Genomic DNA, 22,869 nt, shown 5'->3' on the forward strand with positions numbered 1-22,869 from the left:
TCTAAACAAAAACAGTAAGTAATTGACCCTTCAGTGCTGATAAGAGAATAGCAAGAATTGCAATTATGGTGGCCCCCAGCTACAGTCAGACAGGATGGGTTGTTTGTTAGAAAAGAGGACCACCATAATGTCAAAAAGGAAAGCCTATCAAATTAATTCTCCTATTTCCAGAAACCCAATCTTAATGACGAGCAATCAACTCCCAAGTTGAACGGAAGTATTCAACCGGTCAGTAAATCTCAATGTCCAGAAACATTTATATATAGTATACAGGGTGTCCGGAAGCTAGATGCAATCCTTTAAGGGGGTGATGGCTGACTTAATTTCAAACATTTTAAGCTAAATATGTGTAGGTCGAAATTTGTTTATAAATTTTTTATGGCAATTTTTGCATTTTTCTCAAGAAATACCAAAATTTCACACTTAAACGGTAACAGAGCGTAAGTTACAATTAGTATCGGAGTTTCAAAGTTTATTTTGTTTTGTCTAATGTGTATTAATAAAAATACGATCAATTTCAAGCTTCTTGTGTAAACTTATTAGAAAAAATAGAGATATTGAAACGTAAAAAATAAATATGGAGTTAAAATAAAAATGCTTTGTTTTATGTTTAAATAATTGTTATGAAAATGCTTTCGTCGTTCAAACCTATCTAAAAATATGCCTCAAAGTTGTTTAAGCGTTGTTATGTTTCAAAACACCTTTCGCCGTCTTACTGAAGTTGGCATTGGGAATAATCCGGCACGTGGAGTCAACCCTGGCCATAATAATGTAGAGATTGAGGAGCAAATACTGGAAGCTTTTACCGCAGACCCTACTGCAAGCGTCAGAAAAGTAGCTGAAGACCTTGGCCTTTCTAGATGGAAGGTGTGGACGACCATGAAGAAAGATGGACAGTATCCCTTTCATGGTACGGGGGTGCAGGGCTTACAAGAAGAAGACCCTGAAAGACGAATTCAGTTCTACCGCTTTTTATTGAACATGGACATCGAGGACCCGTTATTCTTAAGAAGTATCTTGTGGACAGACGAGTCCAATTTTTCCAGGGAGGGTATTACCAACTTCCACAACCTCCACGAATGGGCTGCCAAAGATGCAAATCCGCACTGGAAAAAATAAAAATAATTTCAGAACAGATTTTCGGTCAATGTGTGGGCTGGAGTAATAGGCAGGACTATTATTGAGCCACGTTTTCTACCACAGAATTTACATAGTGTTAACTATTTAGATTTTCTACAAAATGATATCCCCGTTCTTCTAGACGAAGCTGGATTATTGAAACGAGAAAGACCAATAATCTTTCAGCAAGATGGTTGTCCAGCGCATTGGTCCTTGGCTGTCAGGAATTACTTAGACGACTGTTTTCCGGACGGTTGGATCGGTAGAGGCGGAACTTTTCGTTGGCCTCCTCGATCGCCTGACCTAACTCCGTTGGATTTTTTCATATGGGGCCGGGCAAAGGAGCTTGTATACACCACCGAAATAAGAACAAGAGAAGAGTTGATTCGCAAAATAAATGAATTATTTGACAGGATGAAAGAAGATATGACCATAAGAGTAACCACCACCGAAGTAACAAAAAGGGCTCGTGCCTGTATTAGAAATAATGGATTGCATTTTGAACATGAACAATAAATAGTTTAAACAAAATTGTGTTTTATTTAACATTAAAACCTAAAATAACCCCACAATCGGGGCTCTAATGCTTAGTAGGCTTATGAGAGGTCTCAGTCTAATAATTTTTGTTTACATGACCTGCCGCACAAAAGAGGCCATAATTCTGAGAATTGGCCAGGCATCGGCATGAGTGATATCTAAAAATAAAGGGCGTTTCAATGTCTCTATTTTTTCTATAAGTTTACATAGAAGCTTGGAATTGATCGTATTTTTATTAATACACATTAGACAAAACAAAATAAACTTTGAAATTCCGATACTTATTGTAACTTGCGCTTTATTACCGTTTAAGTGTGAAATTTTGGTATTTCTTGAAAAAAATGCAAAAATTGCCATAAAAAATTTATAAACAAATTTCGACCTACACATATTTAGCCTAAAATGTTTGAAATTAAGTCAGCTATCACCCCATTAAAGGATTGCATCTAGCTTCCGGACACCCTGTATATAAGGAATAATTATAGACTCACGTATACGGAGAGTTTTTCCTCTAACTTCCTAGACAAATTACTCTATACAGCAAAATAATTCTGCTGCACCCTGAACCAAAACATGCCAAGCTAATGCATGCCAAGAGTATCAATATGTATGACATAAACAGATATTATTAATTTTCGAAATATATAAATCTATTCAATGACAAATTAGGTAAAATGACGTGATGCAAAAAAAAGGTAAAAATCTATCTGACAAAAATTCAGTTATTTTATATTAGCCTTTTGCAACTAAGAGCTCTTTAAACCCTTTTCTAAAAAGTTTCCAGATATCTATAGCTTCCAAGCCTGCTGAAAGATTATAAATAATTTTTTACTATAAAATATAAATGTTCATTTCATAAATAAAGTTGTCGGCATAGGCAAGGGTACATCATTACCTCGCCGACTTCTATATTCATGCTTATTAGTTGTACTCATATTTCTGAATTTCTTATGAACCAAGCCCAAAGATTCCAAGATAAATAAGGAACGAAAGGTTAAAATTTTAAGAGTGACAGTTTTATAAACTACTGTCTCTCATACTCACATTACATAGAGGTCGGATCGCTTTCTTTTGCAAAAAAAGTCTAGAAATTATTTTATGGACGGGGTTCGATACAGATTCTAACCATGCTTTAAAGTTGTTTCATCAAAAAAGTATTTAGAAAGCTTTGGCTCTTGGACTAGAGTTTGAGACATATTTTCAAGCAACTAAAAGGCAGACACAGATAAGACAAATCAGAACTTCGAAAAGTGATCTCGAAGACCTAGAAGCCCAACGAAGATTAAGTCATTTTTAGCTAAAAAACCTAAAAGATCATTTCAATGTTGAAATTGTATTGAGGAGGGACACCTTAAACGTCAACGCACCAAGCCCTTGAGAGACCCAAGGAACCAGGAAAAATTCAAATTGTCAGCTTTAAGAGGAGCAAGCTGTCTGGATGCTACCCCACGCATAAGACTAAACCAGCTACCACGTCCTGGACAGAACTTAAAGGAAGTACCGGGAAAAATATACGGCCATGAATGTGAGATGGTGGTGGATACAGTATCGAGTCATACTATTATGAACCCGATTATCGTAGCTCACTGTTGGATTTCAGCAACACCAAATTTAGTTCTTGAGTCCGCGGATGGAAAAAGGATCCTGATTCTTGGACTACATGAAGCTACAGTCTCCTTTCGCTAAACAACAGTGGCAGAAATTGCGGATGTCATATTAGGATTAGATGTTATGAATACCTAGAAGTTTAAAATGAATATATATACACACAACCGCAATGTCTAGGGATAATTTAGAATTTTCTTAATTTTTTTTTTAATTTGTTAAAATTTTATTTACTTGCTATAAATATAAAAATATCTAGACTTTATCCTTATTTTAGACTGCTTAAACCACACTGTACATTTTTCTACTTAATTTATTTATCTCAAATAAATAAACAAATACACATATCGTTATTTATTGTCTTGAATTCTTTTACCAAAAAAAAGTGTTTGCGTTTTTTTGGAAAAAAGTTTGTTCATAGAGCTCAGTATAGTTCTTGCTAACCATGCAGCGCAGACATTTAACGAGAGAAGAAATGATACGAGCGGTGGGCCTTTTAGATGGTGGTATGACGCAAGCACAGGTTGCAGTGAACATGGGCACTACTCAAAGCGTAATTTCACGCTTATATGCACGGTATCGAGAAGAAGGCGATGTGGCGGAAAGGCATAGAGGTCGCTTACGTATTACAACCCCTCTACAGGACCGCTTTTTACACTTAAATGCTCGAAGACGCCCCACTGTAACAGCACCAGAATTGCAAATCATGCTACAGCAAGTGCATAACGTTGAGGTTTCAGCCGATACTGTACGCCGACGTTTGCATGAAAACAACCTACGTAGTCGTCGGCCTTTAAGGGTGCAACCGTTGTCCTGGGGTAATCGAGGAGTACGACTTTTGTGGGCGGAAGAACATTTGTTGTGGCAAAATGAAAGTTGGGCAAATGTGCTGTTCACTGATGAGTCTCGGTTTGGAATTTACCCCGACTCAAGAAGAGTTCGCATGTGGAGAGAGCCTGGAAACGCAAACCGCCTGTGCAATGTCCAGGAAGTGCATTCTTTTCGTGGCGGAACCATCATGGTTTGGGGAGGCATTAGTATTGGAGGAAGAACAGACCTCATTTTATTAGAAAACTTTTTAACTGGCAGATTATACGTGGATCAGATACTGGCACCTGTTGTTATTCCGTATGCAGCAGCAATTGGTCAAACCTTTGTTTACATGCACGACAATGCCAGACCACACACTTCAAGGGTTGCTAGAGAGTTTCTAGAAATGAATAATATCGATGTCTTACCATGGCCACCTCAATCCCCGGACCTAAACCCCATTGAACACATGTGGGATATGCTTCAAAGAAGAGTTCTTCGTATGGAAAGACCAAGAGACAATAGAAGAACTTTGTTTCTGACACTTCAAGAAGCCTGGAATGAGATACCCCAAGATGATATTGATCATTTAATTCTAAGCATGCCCAGACGATGTCAAGCAGTTGTGAACAGTCGTGGAGGTCATACAAGTTATTGAATATTGTTTTTGTTTATTTTTTGTTAATTTAAAATTAAGAATTAAATTTTTGTAAAACCTAGTTTCTCAACAACTTTAATTTTTTTGCATTTTTTTAGAAAAAATATAAATTATTTAAAATTTTTTGGGTTTTTTTATTACCTTATAAACTACTCTTAAACTTGCAAATAAATTTAAAAAAAAAGATCATATTAAAAAATATATATACAAATTTATTCAAAATATCCCTAGACATTGCGGTTGTGTGTATATTACCGGATATTGACGACGTGAACTGAAGAGATTTTTATGCAGCCCCTACATGAAGATAAAGGAAATACCAGAATCGTTAAGATATCTAAGATATCATACCAGCATACAAGACGTTATTTGCGTAGAAAAAATCCACTGTTTTGGTTCGAATGACGAATTTAAAAGGATATGAATATAACCTGAAATAAGGAGAGAACATTGGTGTATGCTTTAGCAGTGGCAGTAATGAAAAATGCTGATAGAAGTCGTTACTTAAGCAGACCTTTTCCTGTATGTTTACAAAACCTTTTTGAAGGATCTTTTGCCAATTTAACCAGAGACCACTGTAGTAAATTGCGACGTCCTCTTGAAGAAAAGAAAGATGTGTTTTTCTTGGATGATGATGACCTGGAAAGTATTGATTTGGTGCAGCATCGAATTAATACTGGAGACCATGCTCCAATAAAACAAGCACCTCGTGTGTGATGCTATAAGGATCTCCTGGTCATGCGATAGACAGCCGGGTGTATTAAAAGAGTTCTTTCATCTTTGAGTAATTTATTGGTTACAAAAGTGAAGGTCCATCCCCGATCACCTTTTACAAGATTAACCTACTTAGATACGGGTAAAGCCATTGGTTTTGTGCCAAGGTTGTTTACACACTCATAGTTGCAACGAAACAGGCAGATCAACGCTCTGTCTTTTTCCTTACAAGCGTACCATTGTCATGTTTTGACAGGGGTCTAAAATAGTCCGCGAGCTTAATTAAAGACTACATATTGTGGTTAGGCAACAAGCTTTGCAAATACATTTAAAACTTCTAACACCTCGAATACCAAAACTAGGTGAAATTTCCTCAATGCTTCAAGAAATGAAGACACATAGAATGATAGAACATTCCCAGAGTCCCTGGACATCTCCAGTTGTACTAGTGAAGAAAAATCACGGATCTACCAAATTTTGTGTAGACTATCGACGACCGAATGACATTACTAAGAAAGACAGTTATCCCCTACCAAGGATTGATAACACCCTGGACACGATATTAGGTTCACTATGGATCTCAACACTCAATCTGAAGCGTGGATATTAGCAGGTAAAGATGCACCCCGAAGATAAGTTAAAGACCGCATGCTCGACTGGAATAGGACTTTGACAGCTTACAGTGATGCCCTTTGGACTTTCCAATGCTCCAGCCACCTTTGAAAGACTTAACCTGAAATGAAAGACTTGGAAACTGTGGTATGTAGAATGACTTGGAATTGGAAATGATCTTTACTTTATCTGGATGATGTCATCATACTGGGAAAAATATTTGAAGATTATTTAAGAATATTGAAGAGGTATTTGTTATGCTATGAAAGGCCAACCTAAAACTAAGTCCTAAAAAATGTTGCTTGTTTCAAAGAGACTATTGTGTCACCAGACGAAAGCTATTGGCAGCAGTAAAAGCTATTGAACATTCTCATAAAGATTTGTATGGTCAACGATTCATCCTTAGGACCGACCATGCTTCTCTGAAATGGCGAATAGGAACGTGGCTTCAACGATTACAAGAGTATTACTTTATAATAGAACATAGGAAAGGCGAATATTATCAAAACGTCGATGCTTTATCGAGAAGACCCTGATTTGAAACATGTCAACATTGCCTTAGTAGCTTAGTTAGTAGCACCAAAAACCGATATACTTTTGTTGCTATGGATTACTTTAGTAAGTGGCTTGAGTTTTATCCGATTCTAAACCAAGAAGCAACGATAGTAGCTAAAGTGCTGTTTCAGAACTGGACATGCCGATTTGGTGCCCCCAGAGAGATACGTTCAGACCAAGGCAGAAACTTTGAGTCACAAATATTCTAGCAATTATGCAAGTTGCTGGGTGTGGGGGTGGGAGCAATAAATGTATGAGAGAAAAAGGATAATAAAAATGAACATACCATAGGCTGTTGATTCCTTTCTTCTATATACTTAAGCTGCCCGTCACTCCCGTTACCGGCCGGTATTTTCGATAACTTTGGCAAGGTTTTACGGGATTAGTTACTTAATTTGAGTACTAGTGAAGTTCCCTTTTAAGTACTTGTCCACTCCTCTCACGTCTGGTTCCTCGTTCATTTTTAGGAGGGGAATGAGGAATTTTGGTGTTAGAAGCAGACATATTTTTATATATAGAGGTCATTTAAAATTTACTTAGAGAAGTGAGATTAATATAAGTATTTGAACAATTAATGCAAGTAATGTTAATACTATTACTGAACACTGGGTTTTAATAAGACTCCCACAACCCCCCTTCACCTTCAGTCTGATGTAATGGTTGAAAGGTTTAATCGAACATTTAAAACCTAAGTGAGAATTGTGGTTAACTCTAAGCAAATCAATTGGAATACAACCATTCTTATTAGCATATCGTTCTTCTATCCACATGTCCACTGGATAAACCCTGGCAAAAGTTGTCTTCGGTGATGAACTTTATCTTTAGACTTAGACATTATTACTGAGAAACCCCACAAATCTCAAATACTTGAGAAGTACGTCGATCATCTACAAGAGCATTTGCAAATGGTCCAAATCACGTTATGACATAAAGGTAAATTCTACCGGTTTTAATCCGGGGGATACAATCCATGGAAGGCGAAGGGCAAGTCACCAAAGCTCCAGAGGAATTCGAAAGGTCCATTTCATGTAATCACCAGAATCAATGACGTGGTGTACCCCATGTTTGACCCTGGAGGATTGAGTAAAACGATGAAACTTGCGAGGAGAGCAGTGGTATGAAAATGTAAACACGTTAATTATTATCGTAGTTTCGGACTATTTTATTAGTATTTTATAGTTAAAGTCGATTAATAGGGTTTATTTAGGGTTCTACTTATGCTTAGTTTAATAATTTCATTTATAGCGTCTAGTTTTCAAGTAGTTCATCTTGTTTGAGGGTCCCATTATAGCACCAATTTAGGTGATTTAGGTTATATAATGGTAACTCCCTGTATTTTAAATTTTCTAGAATTTGTATACTTGCTTGCTTTGACTGTCAGTATTCTCTTAAAATTATTAGTCTATTTCGGAAAAAAAGTAATGAAGAAAATTTTAAACATTTCTAAATTGTTCCATGGGACACGTTTCGTGATATTTTATACAGTTTTCATTATTTATTCAGCTTTTAACCTTGGAGACAATTAAACGACAGTTAACGCAAGTCAGGTTAGAGATTTTGACGTGGTCAATAAATGTGTGTTCCTAAGTTTCATTACATTATTATTGTTATTTTGTAAAAAATAAAAACAGCAAATACTTTTTAGTCGATCGGAGGCGGTCGCTCATGAACGAGCAACAATGCGTGATATTCAATTCCCCAACCTGTATATATAATAATTCTTGCCGTTTATTTCTAAAAATTTCTATTTCTATAAAAACCCATATTAATCCGTCAACGATGTACAGTGTGGCAGACGGATCTAAAACACTTTGGCCTGAGGTAAGGGGAATGCAGTAGTGGAGACAACATGGCCGACTTCATTCATAAAATGGACAGTGGCGTGTGGTATTACGTAAAACTATTTAAATTCGATTTAAGGAAAATAATTTTAAAATTTATTAAAATAAATTTTCCTAATTAATTATTCATTTGTATGTTTTATGGTTTTAGAAATAAGTTCTTTTTTTTGGTATACAGGGTGTCCCACAATCAACGTCACAGGCTATAACTTTGTTATTTTTAACTATAAAAATTAAAAAAAAAATTAATAACTATTGACCACTACCCAAAATTACTTAAAAAACTACCCCCAACAAATACATCCCACAAAAATGAATTTGTCGGGGGTAGTTTTTTTAAGTAATTTTGGGTAGTGATCATATAGCTATTAAAATATATTTAAAAACAAATATACTTAGTAATTAAAAAGTTAATTAATAATAAAAAAGTTATAGCCTGTGACGTTGATTGTGGAACACCCTGTACACAGGGTCGCACGCAAATATCTCTGTTGCTAAGCCGAATTTAAAAAACAAAGTTTAAACAAAAGTTGCTAAGGTCACAGGGGGCCACGTCACTGCAATAGCACGTGTATTTTGAAGGTCATTAAAAAAAACAAAACAAAAGTCAAACGTCGACTAAAATGAGCCACCTGGTATAGATTATAAAAAACGAACAGCATAAGCGTTTTGTCAATGATAAATGTTCGGTTAAACTAGGAACGGGAATTTTTATATTTTTTTATGCGAAATTTTCACTCTTTTTGGTATTTCCGAAAAAGTAAGGTAATTTGAGAAAAATATAAGGTAAATAACTTACCTAATTTTTCGTTTACTGTTATTTATGTTAATGTTTTTTTTTAAGTCTCACACATTTCACTTAAAAATGTTTTTATTTTCACTGGTGAAATAAGCGAGCTCGTTTTTTTTACCTTCAGCCTCGTAATCACTATCGTCTTCACTACTACTGCCATTAGTGTCACTGTCCTCATTTCCTATTGTGATGACAAGGGGCTCGATTTCTTCCATGATTTGGTCAGTTTCCCAGAATTTATCCTCCAGAAGTTTTTCCGTGAGCCATCTAGTAAAATTTTCCCTATTCATTTGGCCATAAGTAGTAATAACCAGTAATCACCTGTGGCCAATCCGGCTTTAAATATTAAATAGGCATTGTCCACAAAACCCTTGTCGGAACCTGCATGAACAATTATTAGCCGATCTAAAATATCATTTAAAATATATATATTTCTCAAAATTAACGGGTCCTTGCCCGTGAAAAAATATATGACTGTAACTTATACACACTAAAACACCAGTAACCGTATCGCTCTGCCAACATTTCTTAAACGTCAAATCGTTATCTACCCAAGTTTCGTCCAAGTAAATAATGTTTCGACCTTCTTCACGATATTTTCGTATTTCGTGAAGATATTTGTATCTCCAGGAAAGAATATTGGGCCTCTCCATTAAGATTTTCCTCTTATTTTGACACTTACGCCAAAAAAAGCCATTTGACTTTAATAAAAGACGAAGCGTTTCCCTGGAATAAAAAAAATTTGCCTCTTCTTTTAATTTTCTTCTTTCTAGTTGCAACAACTTTCTAGTTGTCGGAACCATTTTATATTACAGGTAAAATCTGGTGATACAATGCCTAACTTTATAAAAATGAAAACTGTCATCTTTTTCGACGACAATTTTCCGTGACCGTTTTTTCTCTGGACTGGCTAAAATTTCATCAGGGTTATTTTGTCGCCTTTCTTTATCTTCCTTGTGAATTTTTCTCACAGATGATACGGAGACTCCGGTATAAAGGGAAACGCGATCAAGCTTACGCTTAAGACGCAATTTCATCGAATTATTTGCAGCTTCTTCATCGCAAATCCTAATAACAACATTTTGAATGCATAGTTGGTATACAAAAAGCAATAAAATATAATATAAACTACTGTTTTTTTAACAGGCACAATGTATTTCACTGTTTTTTAAATAAATTTTTATAACTTACCTGTACGTTTGCTATCACTTCCCTCGTTTGCTATGAAGGACCTTACCCTCAGTGAATTTATTCATTATAATAAATGTTATTATTCGTATATATGTAGACAATAATAAAACAAACTAAAAAATTAAATATTAGGTATTTCATGTAAGTAATAAAACAGTGAAACTCCAAACCTAAGAAAATTACACTACCTACTTAGGTATACACAACACTAATATTAGTTTTTTTAATTAATAGCCACAAATAAAACAAAATAATAAATAACATATAAAATAAACGGAATCCAAAAATCAACGATAAAACCTACGCCACTGTCCACCCTTCAATAGTAATCAATATTTTGAAACGGCAGCAAGCATTGTAAACAGGTGACAAAGACGCTGTCCAATGAACTGTCGAAATAATTCATAACAAAAACACGTGCGGCGAGGGAAACCAATCACAAGCGTTCAGGTTCATAATGGCTGACCCCTATTATACAAGAAGTAGAGGAGTAGACGTAGGAATGTAGAGGTGTATGTGTACGTAATGTTGCCAGATTTACTAAACATGATCCATTTTTTGGACAAACATTTAATTGTATCATATTTAATGGTAAAACAATTGCGTACTAAAGCCAAAATGGAATAACTATTTAGATTATAATTCTTAACATTTTACCTATATCTATATATCTTGTTATTGTAAAAAATCTTATATTGCATATTATTAGAAAGTAAGTCCCGCACAATTACGTTTTGAGGTTACACGTGGCAACGTCGAATATTTTGGCCCACATTCCTGCCGCTGTTTCAGATTTACTTGCCAGACTATACTGTCTTATATTAGAAAAAATATATGAATTCATCTTTAAAAAATTATTTTCTTCTTGCGTTTAGACATTCTTTTTTTTTGCATTCTTTTTTAATAGTTAATCCCGCATACTTTTATTACCGCTAATTTTTTGTCTCTTTTTCTAGACACCTCATTTTGAGAATCAACCACTTGACAACGACCCGGAAAAATCCAGCTACGATTCTCCGCATGCGCTAGATTCTTATGGCAATCCAATACAAAATCAGCATTCCGTTCCATCGCACAATCCATTATCTGGACCAAATTTGGCACACCTAGTACCAAATGAAAATCCAGGATTTTTAAAAACTGGATTACTCAATAGCAATAAGGCTAACGACTTTTATCGACCAGAAGAGTATTTTAATCAGCTAAATGAAATTCACGAGTTAAATAGGAAACGAAGGCAAGGCCTTAAGTTAAATCGAGACAAGGTGTTGAATACTAAAGAAGATGAAGATAGGCATCCAAATCATAGATATGAATAAAATGATTTAAGCAATTTGGTGTTTTATAAATCAAAAGATAAATTGACATTATGTAAGTCTGTAAGAATACATGCATACATGTAAAGAAATTAATTTTTGCACTTATTATGTATTTTTCATAAGATGCACATCAAAAGTTTGGTTTTAATGTAATGCGAAATCACCGATTTTTTGACCAGTCAAATAAAAATAGTCAGCACGGTCTTGAAGAAATAAAAACAAGCTTTCGCCTCTCAGGCTGAAAAATAATACATACACAAATTAATTTCTTCATCTTTTCCTTTGCGGCTTGTTAATTGCTAGTTTAATTCCATTTAATACATCTGAAAGTTATTGTTGGTTTCAAAATTAATTGACTTTAAGAGCCTTCATTTGCTGCGCATCAAATTTTTGATGTAGTTGTTATGAAAAATACCGTACGTAGTTTGTGTCCAAAGGTGCAGAGGCTGACTTACGCAAATTGTTGCTTTGCTTGACTCGTAAACTAGTCAAAAATCACCACCTTTGGCACCTTGGCATATTATATACTATTGTTTAAGTAACTTTAATTTTACGATTGACTTTGTTATTTAGTTTTAAGTAACCTATTTATTTTTCGTCATAAAATGTTTTTTAGAAATTAGTTATAATATTTATTGAAATTACCATTTATACAAAAAAATTATAAATAAAGTACTTAAGGTTTCTTAAAAATATAAATTACTTTTATTTAATCTGAATTAGTATTCAAATATCTGATATAAAAAATTTGGTTTGATTTTCTAAAAATGTTAAAAACGTACTTTCTTTCAATAAAATTTGTCTAATACACACAGTGTCAAAAAACTTGGACCCTCCAAATTTCTTCGAAAGAAAATATTTCTCATACTTGTGTACAGGGTGTCCTGAAAGTAATGGGACATAGAACAACAATAGATTCCTTACGTCAAAAAATAACCTGATTGAGGTCAACTTGCCTTATCCTAACTTTAATACTAACTGAAATACAGGGTGTCAAAGTATTATTTGATTTATCGTTTTTTTCTCATAGGTCCTGAACCAAATGTCATACTGACATTTGGTTTGACTGAGAAAAATAAAATTTCTGTCTAATCTCATATTAGACATAAAATCGGGATAACTATACAAAATAGTTCAATAATATTTTTCACCATAATTACACCGCCCAACAGCATGTATGTTGCATGGAATATTTTTATGATTCTAGGCTTATTTTTAATGCTGATATTAAATAATGTCATCAGTTTATATGTGTCAGCTCTAGTTTTTGAGTTAAAAGGAGGGAGTATTTTTTGGGAATTAAAAATACACCCAACGTACAAACATTTTTAATTACAAGAACTATACACTCAGGAATTTTCTTTTATATGATTTTCTACTAGTTTTGAATGAACTGCTACTCTGAATACTCCAGCAAAAATCGGCCAACATATGTGCATCCCAGCGAACCTGAAATCGTTCCTCCATGGTTCGAAGATCTTGGTGGAATCGTTCACCCTGTTCTTCACTCATGTCACCGAGATTTTCAGGAAAATGGTGTAAATGGCTGTGTAGGAAGTGCACTTTGATGCTCATGTTACATCCAAGTCGCTGGAAGTGTGACAACATCTCTTCGACGTGCGCAATGTAATCATCACCCTTCCTATTACCTAAGAAATTTTGGATAACCCAACCCAATCCAACCCAACCCAAACAAAGGAATCCCATGCATTCTTCTCAATTTCTGACATTGAGCTGGTGAAATTAGGATCGTTTACCAACTTGCGAATTTGTGGACCATCAAATATACCTGCCTTGAGTTTTTCTGAACTTAGACTTGGAAATTTCCTTGAAATATATTTGAAACATTCACCATCTTTATTTAATGCCTTAACATATTGCTTCATTAAACCTAGTTTAATGTGCAGGGGTGGCAATATGATACGATCTCGTGGCACTAAAGGTTCATTTATAACATTAAGACTACCTGGAAGTAGTGCTTCCCTAGAGAGCCATTCTTTTTTTGACCAATGTTCTGATTTTGCTCTACTATCCCATAAACACATAAAACAAGGATATTTAGTGTAGCCTCCTTGTTGTCCTAAAAGGAAGTTCACCAACTTAAGATCAACGCAAATCACCCATTTATTATTGTTATATTTGATTTTGTTCATGACCAGTGCTATTGTGGGGTATTTTTCCTTAACTTTAGTTGAATGTGCTATTGGTATGGAGCCTAGTTTATTTCCGTTGTGCAATAGTACACACTTCAAACTCCGTTTTGACGAGTCAATAAATAAACACCAATCGATTGGTTCATATTTCTGCAAGCCCATGGCAGTCATTAAACCAGAAATATTAGTACAAAATACAAAATTATCCTCCTCAGCGAAAAAGGGAAGTAAGTCTTTTTCTCGAGTGCGGTAATAAGAAACTTTAGTTTCTTTAGTTAAAAGATTTCTCTCTTTTAATCTGGAGGCCAATAATTCAGACGAAGTTTTGGATAGTCCAAGGTCTCTAATTAAATCATCAAGTGCACTTTGATCGAATGGTTTTGGTTCAAAGAGATTTTCTGGAACAAACTCGTCATCGCTCATGCTACTCAGTTCATTCAATTCATCAGAACTTTCTGTAGATGTAGATGGTAATGGTAAAGATGTATCTTTTGAGCTCCTTACAGGCCTCACAGCTGATGTTGATGTGGGGTAAATCCATTTGGAGCGGTTCGTCTTGTTGATTCCTTTTATATTAACAACGCAAAAATAGCAGTCATCGTGATGATTTAAAGGTTCACGCCAAATCATTGGGGATTGGAATTTAAAAGAGAGTCTCTTCTTAGTGGCCCATAAACTTAATTCTTCAACACAAATTTTGCACACAATATTGGGCACCCAGCACTTGTTATCTGTTTCCAAAGGAAAACCAAAACACTCTAAATACGCTCGTTTCACAAAGTCTGACATATTCAATCGAAATTTTTGAAAAACATATTTACCACAAATATAACAAAAACAATTCGGATCGTTAATGCAGACCCTTCTTGTCGAAGTCATGATGAAAATTACAATAATTTATCTAAAACGCGACTATAATAGATAAAAAACCAAAAATAAAGATAAATGAGAAGATCGTAGCTATATCTAAACAACTCGAGCTGTTAGAGTTAAACTGACGACAGATTCGAAATCAGATGCCTCGAATTAGTAAACAACAATAACAATATTTCAGTCAACATAAAATAACCTTCGATTTGTTGTGCAGTGTTATTGATATGATCCAGGCTCTCAATCAACATTCATAACTGAAGAGGCATCAGCTCTATTAAATCTCCTACGAAAAAGAATATCGGCAGAAGTATCTGGAGTAGGAGCAGAAACTACACAAACATCAAAATGGATGATAGAAATAATAATTAAACCACGGTGGTCAAGCATATTTTCTATTACGGCTCCATGCCTTGTTTTACCCAAACTAACTCGCACACTCCCAAATGAAATCTTTCAAATCGATATTAAGGAAATGCAAAATATAATGTTAGCTGATCCCAATTTCTACCGGCCAGGGCCAATAAATAGACATCATATTGGGAGCAAAAGAATATGGTGAAATCATCTTAGATGGCATAAGAAAAACAGATGATGGACTCCTTGGTCAAAACACAGAACTGGGATGGATCATGTCGGGAAACATACATAAACAACAAAAACGAGAAGTACAAGTTCTCAGCTTGACAACATGTATTGAAGAAGATGAACAATTAACAAAATTCTGGGAAATAGAAGAAGTTAGTCAAAAGCAAACATTGTCGGAGGAGCAACAATTTTGTGAACGATATTATATTAAAAATACTGTAAGAAACCCAGATGGAACATATATCGTCCGAATTCCCTTTAAAGACGAAATAACTCAACTGGGGAATTCACGACCACGTGCAGCAGCAAGATTATTACAACTTGAAACAAGATTTAGAAAAGAAAATGATCTAGAAATCGCTTATAAATAATTTATGCAAGAATATGTCAACGTTGGACATATGAAAATTAATTACAATCTATCAGAAACTAAATACTACATACCACATCAACCAATTGTAAAAGAATCAAGCACAACAACCAAACTTAGAGTTGTATTCGATGCATCTAGCAAAACTTCTACCAGAATAAGCCTAAATCAAGCATTGTTTAATGGGCCATGGTTGCAACAAGACATTAAGATGGAGAATATACAAATTTGCAATAACTGCCGATATCGAAAAAATGTATCGACAAATTAAGCTTTTTGAGGATTATCAACCTTATCAAACAATCTTATAAAGGACAAACTCAGGAACGCCATTTCAAGAATACAGATTGACAACTGTAACTTATGGCACAACGTCAGCTCCATATTTAGCAGTTAAAACAATTCAGCGTCTGGCAAAGGATGAAGAGAAAAATTACCCTCAAGCATCGAAAACAGCGTTACAAGACTTCTTACGTTGATGACCTGTTTTCAGGGGCAAGCAGTAACAAAGAAGCACAGATTCTGAAAAACGAGTTAATTGAAATGTTTAAAACAGCTGGGTTTACACTAAGAAAATGGTCCAACAATAATCAAAGTTTAATCGAGTCATTCGAACCTGAATATAGAGATCAATCTATCTACGAAATCAATCCAAACGAAACAAGAAAATCTCTTGGAGTTCACTGGGCGCCAAACGAAGACATATTTAAATTCAAAACTGTAATCTCCAGTTCAGACAAAATTACTAAAAGAACAATCCTTTCGGAAGTAGCCAAACTGTTTGATCCACTAGGATGGCTTGCTCCAGTAGTCATAACAGCAAAACTATTAATTCAAGACTCATGGCTGCAAAAAAAAATGGGACGAAGCGATTCCTAAAGAACTGGAAGTTAAACGGAAGAAATTTCAGTCAGAACTAAAACATGTAGAATACTTTATTATACCAAGATGGACTGGTCAAACGTCAGAAGAAACAGTAGAAATTCATGGATTCTGCGACGCATCTGAAAAAGCCAATGGTGCGGTAATCTACATGAAAATAACAAAAACCAAACAAGAAGCAAAAATAACCTCCTTAAAGAAAAATGAAAAGTTGCTCCTGTAAAATCAAAAACCTCATTACCCAGACTCGAACTATGTGCAGCGGTGTTATTAGCAAGATTAACCGAGAAAACACTAAAGGCTATAAGAGAGGAGATCCTAGCCGATGGAAAACATTCGTAGCTAATAGAACGTCAGAGATAAATTCACTACTGCCCAGTAAACACTGGTACCACGTAAAAACGGCAGATAATCCAGCAGATGTGATATCTAGAGGCATAGACCCATCAAAATTAGAAAATCACAAGAGTTGGTGGCATGGACCACAATGGTTGCAAAACCCAGAAGGTTTAATACTGGATGACAACATCACTAATACAGACGAAGAAGTTAAATTATGCCACTCCATAATAACTACAAACTACGTAAATGATGAATTAATTCAGAGATATTCAACATTAAAAAGATTACTAAGAATAATTGCCTATTGCCACAAATTTATCAACAACTGCAGATCAACCTTAAAAGACAAAAAACCACTAACCAGAGACGATATACAGCATTCTATGGAAAAAATAATAAAAATTTAACAAATCATATATTTTCATGAAGAAATCACCGCCTTAAGAAAAATAAAAGAGATTAACAGAAACAGTAAACTAAATCCATTTATGGACAAAAATGGAATCATTCGAGTTGGAGGAAGATTAGAGCACTCACAGCTACCTTATGACAATATACATCCCATCATCTTGTCTAACAAGAGTCATTTCACGAAATTAATTACTTTAGACGCCCACATAAATACCCTTCACGGAGCAAACCAACTAACACTAACATACACAAGAAGACGTTATTGGATAGTCAACGGAAAAAGGGCAGTCAAGACAGTAATTGGAAAATGCGTAGTCTGCCTCAGATACAATGCACGCACAGCCGAGCAATTAAGGGGACAACTACCAGCAGCCAGAATCACACCCTCACAGCCATTCTTGCATAGTGGTGTAGACTATGCAGGACCATTTCAAATAAAAACAACAAAAGGACGAGGATTCAAATCTTATAAGGGCTACATAGGAGTATTTGTATGCTTTGCAACAAAGGCTATTCATCTCGAACTTGTCAGTGATATGTCAACTGACACCTTTTTGGCAGCATTTAGAAGATTCATTGCGAGAAGAGGTCGGTGCAGCGATATGTACAGCGACAATGGAACAGATTTTATAGGAGCTAGCAAAATTCTTCACGACGAAATTAAAAATTCAATCAATACCAAAGAAGTTCAAGACCAATTAGTCAGAATGGGAACACAATGGCACTTCATACCACCATCAGCCCCGCATTTTGGGGGCCTTTGGGAAGCAGGAGTCAGGTCAAAGACGAATCACTTAAGACGAATTGTTGGAGAAACACGGTTGGTCCTACGAAGAAATGAACACGTTGATCCATCAAATTGAAGCATGCCTGAATTCCAGGCCACTATGTCCATTGTCAAATGATCCGACAGACCTTGACGTTTTGACACCAGGTCACTTCCTTATAGGCAGACCATTGGTAGAACTTCCAGAAATAAACTTAAACCTTAATGAAAGATGGAAGCTAATTCAAAAGAATAACAAAGACTTTTGGAAAGTTTGGACCTCAAACTATTTAAATCAACTTCAACAACGACATAAATGGACTGACAAAAAAGAATCCTTAAAAATTGGAGATATGGTATTAATAAAAGAACAAGATATAAACCCAAGCAAATGGCCACTCGCAAGAATCATCGACACACACCCAGCAAAAAACAGTGATGAAGTTAGAGTAGTTACACTGAAGAAATCTGATGGAAATCTAATAAGACAACCAATCCATAAACTAGTTCGTTTACTAGAAAACAAACCAAGCGAACAGGATCCAGAAGAAAAACCGCAAAAACCAAAACAATGTAAAAACAGAAAGACCAGGCTATGGAGAATAGCTATTACGTCGATATTATTTTTAACAATGATAAAAAATTCGACAGCCGCTGTACTGCTACAGTATTCAATATCCACAGCCTGGAATCTACATTGAACAAATTGGTTACGCAAAGATAGACAGAGGCACATTTAGAATCGAACTGAAATTTGAGAAATTGAAGATAATCAACGATACCAAGAATGTGAACAACTCTATATCACAGCTAAACATTTTTTGTGAAAGGGCAAGGGAATTAGCTCATAACACTCAATGTATTTCACTAATTTATCATTTGCAAGAAAAACAGCAAGAAATTGAATGGATGAACAATGGAATAAAGCAAGTAGCTGATCACTATCGTCAAAAAAGAGGATTCGTTGGCAAGATACTAACATCTCTTTTTGGAGTAAACGACGAAGTATACGCGAATATTGACGAACTAGATAAAAACCAGAAAGAATTGATAAAAACATCCAACCATCAAACCAAATTCATGCTACATGCATTAGCAACATTCAATGAAACAGAACAGAGGATTAACAATCAATTGAGACGAAGCCAGGAAAAGATAGATGCAGGAATTCAAGCCATCAATGGAATGCAAAACTGGTTTCAGAGAATTGACGAGAATAAACTAAATATACAATTCTTTAGTGCGTATCAAATAGTACTAAATTACATTCAAGAAGTCACAGAATATTACCGAAAATTATTAGACATTCACTATCACCGAGGCCAAATATTTGAACTGATCTTACCAGCTCACGTTGAGAAGACAATTCTTGACATATCAATTCACTTGCCATCAAATATACAAATCATATCATACCCAATATTTCGAACAGAAGTCAAGCACAGCAAAGAATTCATCCACATTTATGGTTATTTCATGATCACAGAAGTACGCAAGTTCCTTCTGATAAAAGCAACGCCAATTCCAATCAAACATCAAAACGATTATTGAAGCTTCAGCATATTTAACGACTAACAGCCATCGACTACAACAGTCAATCCTACTTTCATCTAACTGAAGAAGGATTAACCAATTGTTTCAATACAAATTACCATACATACTAGTACAAGTATTTGGAAACAACTCCATGATTCCAACACTTGGATGGTCGTCACAGAGCATCAATTGAAAATTGCTATAATTTGTGATGGCATAAGAGAAGACGTACTGATTAACCAAACTGGTATCATCAAGATAGCACAGAACTGCCTAATCAAGACTAAGAAAAATGTACTAATACCACAAAGAAGAGACACAATAACCATAACAGCAAGTACCTTGGTTCAACCTATCAATTTAGATTTAAAAACATTGAATACAACAGGGCAAATCAAGAATATTGAGACTGAACCAGTGCTCAACCCATCTGACTCTATAAGCGACCTCATGAATGAAGAAACAGAAATAGAATATCAGCTACAAGGAACTAAATGGAGGCAGATCCACCACCATATGACGACCAATAGCACGGTAATATCTATATTGGCAATTGTCACACTAATAGCTTCCGCTTATGCCTATTACAAGTGGAAGTCAGCCAAAAAGTAGCCAATATAACGAGAGGATTCAGATGTGAAAAATCCAGCATGAACCCCTCCATTTGTACAGCAGCGTGTCAACCAAAGAAGATATCACTTTGTCGAGTGACCAGAATGTCTAATCTCATATTAGACATAAAATCGGGATAACTATACAAAATAGTTCAATAATATTTTTTACCATAATTATTAGTTGAACTTGAAAAATAGAACCACCTATAATATAGCAAACCGAACGAGGCCAGGTACGCAGTCCGCAGCAGTCAGCAGTTTTTATCTATTGCATTATAATCATTGTTACTAATTATGTCACATATTGAATATAGTTAAGTTTGTATAAATAGGAAAAAATTAGGTTATTAAACACAGTACTTAACTGACCGCAGTAGTATTCATCTAAATATCCTTAAGGGCTAAAACCCCCTAGAAGTTAATCGACTAGAAGTCACATACAAGGACTTCACAACAGTTAAGGAGTTTGTCAAGAAATAATCTAGCAACCTTTCTTCAATTTCAAATACAGTTTTCGTGTTTTCGGTAGAGAGCGCTCGTTGCGTTAGTTTTTACTTTTTTAAATCCCGTAACTTTTTTGCAGCTCCGTATATTGGTTTGAAAAATAACAACATAATTTCCTTCTTTAATATTAAATAAAAAATGTATACTTTATTAAAGTCGCTAGGAGCAATCAATTTCGAAATAATCGCACTTTTAGGTTTTCATAATATATGAATGACTTAAATTTACTAGATTTTTAGCAATGCAATCCTAAATAAAATAAAATTAATACCTAAGATTATTGATATTTATATAAAATTAGAATAGTTACTTAATAAAAAAAAATACAACGATTTTTTTGTTAATTCTTATATCATAGCCAAAGTAGGTAAATGATATTTATTTTTTTTTATATTTTATTTTTAAACAAATATACCAAAAACAATAATAAATAAAGAAACATACAAATAACGCTTCTATAAGAACTGTTCAAAATGCCCTCCATTAACTTCGATGCATTTTGAAATACATTTAACAAATGACTTAATGTCATATTTTAAAAAGAAGATCCTCATTATTTTTTTACATATTTACAGAATTTACAATTTTTACATTTACTTCATTTAGATTATTTATAGGACTATCATAAACAATTGATTTCAAATATCTCCAAATACAGAAGTCCATGGGGTTTAAGTCTGGACTACGCGCAGGAAAAAAAAAGTTTCTCTCGTTTCGCAACGTTCTGGGTCTTATCGACTTTAAGTATCTCCGATTTTGCAATGTTTTAAAATTTGAGCAGAAAGAGTACTATGAAAAGAATAGATTAAGAGAAAAAAAATTGTGGATTATTCACATACGACGCCAAAAAATAATATTTAATTCTTTTAAAATATGCCAAAAAAGAGGTTTACTCTAGTCTATTTGATGATCGAAACTCGTTGCTATTGATAACTACATTGTTAAACTTTTGACATATAAGCTCGCAGTTGCCAAATGAAGGCGTAAGCTTCTCATGTGTTCAAAAAAATTTATCCCAGCTGGTAAAATTTTAATCGACTCTCATTACCATTAAGCCAGGAAGCGCTAGCAGCGAGTTTTCTAAAACGAGTTTATGTCGTACACATTGTCATGGTTTTTTTAAAGTTATTTTATTAAGGAAAATATTACTCATCTTGCAATTTTTTTTGCCTAAAATAGTCTTAAGAAGATTAGCTTACTATCTCATATTCACAAAAGTTAAAAATCGGAGATACCTAAAGTCGACTAGAACCCCAATTTCTCCTAGTCGGCTATAAATTCTTTGGAAATCAATCAATCAATCATATGCTTTATTGTCAAAAAATTACAAAATTTTGTTGACAAAGCTAATAACAAAAAACATATAAAAACAAAACAAAACAAAACACACAAAATAAAAATAAAATATACAAACAAAATAAATACATGCAAAACTGTACAAAAACAATGTACCTGGTCAATATACATCATGATGTATAAAATGTCAATAAAAATAAACATAATAGTCAATAACAGTAAATTAATTAAATACAAAATGAGTGCAATTCATTTACTAAAGAAAAAAAAAACTAATATAATCTCTATTTTAAGACATAAAAAGAGCCAGTGTGTGTGTGATACCCAAAAAGTTATCCTAGAAAAAAATCCTCCACTGCGTACAAGGCTTTTTCCAGAAAGTATGCTTTCAAAGCATTATGAAATCGAGGAAAAGAAGTAATTGATTTAATTTCCAAAGGCAAATGATTATGCATCTTTTTGGCTCTGTTTAGAATAGAGCTTTTTACTAACTCGGACCGAGGGGTTTGCAGATAAAGATCATGCACTGCGTTGCGAAGTGAATAATTGTGAGACGGCCTACTTGGCATTTGTGACTTATGTTTGCGTACTAAGCAAATAGATTCCAATCTGAATAAAGAGGGAAGAGTAAGTATCTTGTATTTTTTAAAGATTTCTTGACAGTGAGCTCTGCTATTAAGTCCAAGCAGATACCGAACTGCTCTCTTTTGGAGTTTAAAGATGCGCTCAAATTGAGTCACACCGCATGTGTCCCAGAATGGAAGGGCGTAACGTAGATGTGAC

At 34.6% G+C, this 22,869-nt stretch overlaps 1 protein-coding gene across 1 annotated transcript in view; it reads left to right on the forward strand.

Moving 5' to 3' along the window:
• LOC126745635 (uncharacterized) overlaps positions 1-12,453 on the forward strand; it is a 127,917-nt gene extending 115,464 nt beyond the window's left edge. The window contains exon 4 of the mRNA XM_050453567.1: positions 11,392-12,453. Within this exon, the coding sequence (XP_050309524.1) occupies positions 11,392-11,754 (363 nt within the window). The 3' untranslated portion in view covers positions 11,755-12,453. The remainder of the gene's footprint in view (positions 1-11,391) is intronic.
• Positions 12,454-22,869: the final 10,416 nt, after the last annotated feature.

Source organism: Anthonomus grandis, chromosome 16, assembly GCF_022605725.1.
Source record: "Anthonomus grandis grandis chromosome 16, icAntGran1.3, whole genome shotgun sequence".
NCBI lineage: Eukaryota > Metazoa > Arthropoda > Insecta > Coleoptera > Curculionidae > Anthonomus > Anthonomus grandis.